Source organism: Panulirus ornatus, chromosome 58 (assembly GCF_036320965.1).
Source record: "Panulirus ornatus isolate Po-2019 chromosome 58, ASM3632096v1, whole genome shotgun sequence".
NCBI classification, from domain to species: Eukaryota; Metazoa; Arthropoda; class Malacostraca; order Decapoda; family Palinuridae; genus Panulirus; species Panulirus ornatus.
In genome coordinates this window covers 38,806,809-38,811,830 of record NC_092281.1, presented here as the reverse complement: position 1 = coordinate 38,811,830, position 5,022 = coordinate 38,806,809, and the positions used below count along the sequence as shown (strand labels likewise).

The following is a 5,022-nucleotide window of genomic DNA, read 5'->3' as shown; positions in this document are numbered from 1 at the left end:
GCGGCCTGGGGTCACCTGTGTGTGCGGCCTGGGGTCGCCTGTGTGTGCGGCCTGGGTGTGCGTCCTGGGGTCGCCTGGGTGTGCAGCCTGGGGTCGCCTGTGTGTGTGGTCTGGGTGTGCGGCCTGGGTGTGCGGCCTGGGGTCGCCTGGTGTGCGGCCTTGGTGGCGGGCCTGTGCGCCTGGGGTCTCCTGTGTGTGCGGCCTGGGTGTGCGGCCTGGTTTTGCAGCCTGGGTGTGCGGCCTGGGGGTCGCCTGGGTGTTCGGCCTGGGTGTGCGGCCTGGGGTCGCCTGGGTGTTCGGCCTGGGTGTGTGGCCTGGGGTCGCCTGTGTGTGCGCCTGGATGTGCGGCCTGGGTGTGCGGCCTGGGGTCGCCTGGGTGTGCAGCCTGGGTGTGCGGCCTGGGGTCGCCTGTGTGTGCGGCCTGGTGTGCGGCCTGGGTGTGCGGCCTGGGGTCGCCTGTGTGTGCGGCCTGGGGTCGCTGGTGTGTGCGGCCTGGGGTCGGCCTGGGTGTGCGCCTGGATGTGCGGCCTGGGTGTGCGGCCTGGGGTCGCCTGGGTGTGCGCCTGGGTGTGCGGCCTGGGGTCGCCTGTGTGTGTGCGGCCTGGTGTGCGGCCTGGTGTGCGGCCTGGGTCGCCTGTGTGTGCGGCCTGGTTTCGCCTGTGTGTGCGGCCTGGGGTCGCCTGGGTGGTGTGGCGGCCTGGGGTGTGCGGCCTGGGGGTGTGGCGCCTGGGTGTGCGGCCTGGGTGTGCGGCCTGGGTGTGCGGCCTGGGGTCGGCCTGTGTGTGCAGCCTGGGTGTGTGGCCTGGGTGTGCGGCCTGGGTGTTGCGGCCTGTGTGTGCAGCCTGGGTGTGCGGCCTGGGGTCGCCTGGGTGTTCGGCCTGGGTGTGCGGCCTGGGTGTGCGGCCTGGGTGTGCAGCTGGGTGTGCGGCCTGGGGTCGCCTGGGTGTGCGGCCTGGGTGTGCGGCCTGGGTGTGCGGCCTGGGGTCGCTGTGTGCGCGGCCTGGGGTCGCCTGTGTGTGCGGCCTGGGGTCGCCTGTGTGTGCGGCCTGGGTTCGCCTGGGTGTGCGGCCTGGATGTGCGGCCTGGGTGTTGCGGCCTGTGTGTGCGGCCTGGGTGTGCGGCCTGGGTCGCCTGTGTGTGCAGCCTGGTTTGCGGCCTGGATGTGCGGGCTGGGTTTGCGGCCTGGGGTCGCCTGTGTGTGCGGCCTGGTTGTGCGGCCTGGGTGTGCAGTCTGGGTGTGCGGCCTGGGGTCGCCTGTGTGTGCAGCCTGGGTGTGAGGCCTGGGGTCGCCTGTGTGTGCAGCCTGGGTGTGCGTCCTGGGTGTGTGGCCTGGGTGTGCGGCCTGGGGTCGCCTGGGTGTTCGGCCTGGGTGTGCGGCCTGGGTGTGCGGCCTGGTTGTGCGGCCTGGGGTCGCCTGTGTGTGCGGCCTGGGTGTGCAGCCTGGGTGTGCGGCCTGGGTGTGCGGCCTGTGTGTGTAGCCTGTGTGTGCAGCCTGGGTGTGCGGCCTGGGGTCGCCTGGGTGTTCGGCCTGGGTGTGCGGCCTGGGTGTGCAGCCTGGGTGTGCGGCCTGGGTGTGCGGCCTGGGGTCGCCTGTGTGTGCGGCCTGGGTGTGCAGCCTGGGTGTGCGGCCTGGGTGTGCGGCCTGGGTGTGCGGCCTGGGTGTGCGGCCTGGGGTCGCCTGTGTGTGCAGCCTGGGTGTGTGGCCTGGGTGTGCGGCCTGGGTGTGCGGCCTGTGTGTGCAGCCTGGGTGTGCGGCCTGGGGTCGCCTGGGTGTTCGGCCTGGGTGTGCGGCCTGGGTGTGCGGCCTGGGTGTGCAGCCTGGGTGTGCGGCCTGGGGTCGCCTGGGTGTTCGGCCTGGGTGTGCGGCCTGGGTGTGCGGCCTGGGGTCGCCTGTGTGCGCGGCCTGGGGTCGCCTGTGTGTGCGGCCTGGGGTCGCCTGTGTGTGCGGCCTGGGTTCGCCTGGGTGTGCGGCCTGGATGTGCGGCCTGGGTGTGCGGCCTGTGTGTGCGGCCTGGGTGTGCGGCCTGGGGTCGCCTGTGTGTGCAGCCTGGGTTTGCGGCCTGGATGTGCGGCCTGGGTTTGCGGCCTGGAGTCGCCTGTGTGTGCGGCCTGGTTGTGCGGCCTGGGTGTGCAGCCTGGGTGTGCGGCCTGGGGTCGCCTGGGTGTTCGGCCTGGGTGTGCGTCCTGGGGTCTCCTGTGTGTGCGGCCTGGGTGTGCGGCCTGGTTGTGCAGCCTGGGTGTGCGGCCTGGGGTCGCCTGGGTGTTCGGCCTGGGTGTGCGGCCTGGGGTCGCCTGGGTGTTCGGCCTGGGTGTGTGGCCTGGGGTCGCCTGTGTGTGCGGCCTGGTTGTGCGGCCTGGGTGTGCAGCCTGGGTGTGCGGCCTGGGGTCGCCTGGGTGTTCGGCCTGGGTGTGCGTCCTGGGGTCTCCTGTGTGTGCGGCCTGGGTGTGCGGCCTGGTTTTGCAGCCTGGGTGTGCGGCCTGGGGTCGCCTGGGTGTTCGGCCTGGGTGTGCGGCCTGGGGTCGCCTGGGTGTTCGGCCTGGGTGTGTGGCCTGGGGTCGCCTGTGTGTGCGGCCTGGATGTGCGGCCTGGGTGTGCGGCCTGGGGTCGCCTGGGTGTGCAGCCTGGGTGTGCGGCCTGGGGTCGCCTGTGTGTGCGGCCTGGATGTGCGGCCTGGGTGTGCGGCCTGGGGTCGCCTGTGTGTGCGGCCTGGGGTCGCCTGTGTGTGCGGCCTGGGGTCGCCTGGGTGTGCGGCCTGGATGTGCGGCCTGGGTGTGCGGCCTGGGGTCGCCTGGGTGTGCAGCCTGGGTGTGCGGCCTGGGGTCGCCTGTGTGTGCGGCCTGGATGTGCGGCCTGGGTGTGCGGCCTGAGGTCGCCTGTATGTGCGGCCTGGTTTCGCCTGTGTGTGCGGCCTGGGGTCGCCTGTGTGTGCGGCCTGGATGTGCGGCCTGGGTGTGCGGCCTGGGGTCGCCTGGGTGTGCAGCCTGGGTGTGCGGCCTGGGGTCGCCTGTGTGTGCGGCCTGGGTGTGCGGCCTGGGGTCGCCTGTGTGTGCGGCCTGGATGTGCGGCCTGGGTGTGCGGCCTGGGGTCGCCTGTGCGTGCGGCCTGGGTGTGCGGCCTGGGTGTGCGCCCTGTGTGTGCGGCCTGGGGTCGCCTGTGTGTGCGGCCTGGGTGTGCGCCCTGTGTGTGCGGCCTGGGGTCGCCTGTATGTGCGGCCTGGTTTCGCCTGTGTGTGCGGCCTGGGGTCGCCTGGGTGTGCGGCCTGGATGTGCGGCCTGGGTGTGCGGCCTGGGGTCGCCTGTGTGTGCGGCCTGGATGTGCGGCCTGGGTGTGCGGCCTGGGGTCGCCTGTGTGTGCGGCCTGGGTGTGCGGCCTGGGTGTGCGCCCTGTGTGTGCGGCCTGGGGTCGCCTGTGTGTGCGGCCTGGGTGTGCGGCCTGAGGTAGCCTGTGTGTGCGGCCTGGGTGTGCGGCTTAGGTGTGTGGCCTGGGGTCGCCTTGGTGTGCGTCCTGGGGTCGCCTGTGTGTGCGACCTGGGTGTGCGGCCTGGGTGTGCAGCCTGGGTGTGCGGCCTGGGTGTGCGGCCTGGGTGTGCGGCCTGGGGTCGCCTGTGTGTGCGGCCTGGGTGTGCGGCCTGGGGTCACCTGTGTGCCTCAGCCTTCAAAAGAACACAAGACTATTGTGAATACCTGAGGGTGGCGGACTCCACATCTACAGTAATATAAATGCAGTGAAGGGTGATCCTTGGAGCTATAACGAAGACAGCAGTTGTGGAAGACCGGGAATGTCACTGTATGACAAACGCAGCTGACTAACCATTGGGATTAATTCTGATTCGGTACAGACCAGTAAGTGATCTCGGGAGCTTTATTTTCTGGAGCTTTATTTTCTGGAGCTGTTAAAGTGCTAAGGATAAGTGCGCATATTGGTCAGAATAAGCAAGACTCTTGACTCTGCCGTCAATTTCTGCGCATGCGCACTGGAGCGTAACCATGGCAACCAAACAGCTGTCAGACCTGCGGAAACTTCAACGCAATCAGCTGGTCAAGATTAATAAAGATGAGTTGATCGACATTATACTGGCGTCTACACCAGCTAACGACGAGTTCCAACAATTAAACCAAAAACTAGAAGATGTAATGAAGGAAATGCAAGCACTTAAGACCACATTGATGTCTCCTGACAGCATCATTAACAAAAACTACACCCAGTTCAAGGCTCGAGTCGATAAGCAAGAAGAAATATTAGTCAAACAACAACAATTCTTAGAAGCTTTAGACCGCAAGGAATGTGAAGCAAACATCATTGTCCTAGGCGTGCCTGATGAGAACGAAGCATTGGATGGTGCCACAACGGACCAGGAGAAGCTTGACAAGATATGGACCAAATTGGGCATCAGTGACATAGAGGGCACCCATCGTAGGCTGGGAAGGGAGCCACCTACTGGCGATGGTTCTATACAACGGAGGAGCCGCCCCATCTTGCTTACGCTCCGAGACATGGATCAGCGCACGAGCATCCTGAACAACGCCAATCAAATGAAGTCCGCTGGTGACAACTTTAGCCGTATTGACATCAAGAGGGATGTTCACCCGAGCATCAGGAAGGAGTGGAAGCGTTTGAGGGATATGGAAGCTGCTGAGAAGGCTCGCCCAGAGAATGTCGGGTACATCATCAGGCTGGACACCAAGGAGCGTAAGCTATATAAAGATGATGTGGTTATTGATAGTTGGAATGCACAGTTTTTTCTCTAGGTAGACCACAACAAGCAAGGTATGTAAAGATAATATCATGGAATGTTAATGTAGTATGTACAAAATTGGAGAAAGGTAATGTTCAGTCATTATTACTTGAATATGATGTTATTTGCCTTAACGAGGTGAAAACTTCTCTTCCTATGAGTTTCCCTGGGTATGTTTCCTTTAAGAGTGCAGCAGTTGGTACTGCGGATCGTGGGGGTACAGTTGTGTGTGTGAAGAACTAGTTGGCAGATTTAGTGGCTGAAGTAGATACCAGTAATGGTGATC

At 65.2% G+C, this 5,022-nt stretch overlaps 1 protein-coding gene across 1 annotated transcript; it reads left to right on the top strand.

Annotated features, from left to right (window-relative positions):
* The first annotated feature begins 3,987 nt into the window (after positions 1-3,987).
* LOC139766739 (uncharacterized) lies at positions 3,988-4,749 on the top strand. The gene has a single exon (XM_071695660.1). The coding sequence runs from the start codon at positions 3,988-3,990 to the stop codon at positions 4,747-4,749; it is 762 nt and encodes a 253-aa protein (XP_071551761.1).
* The last annotated feature ends 273 nt before the right edge of the window (positions 4,750-5,022 follow it).

Excerpts from the sequence above, each read along its gene's own strand:
- LOC139766739 (XM_071695660.1), top strand. The coding sequence starts at position 3,988 with ATGGCAACCAAACAGCTGTCAGACCTGCGGAAACTTCAACGCAATCAG.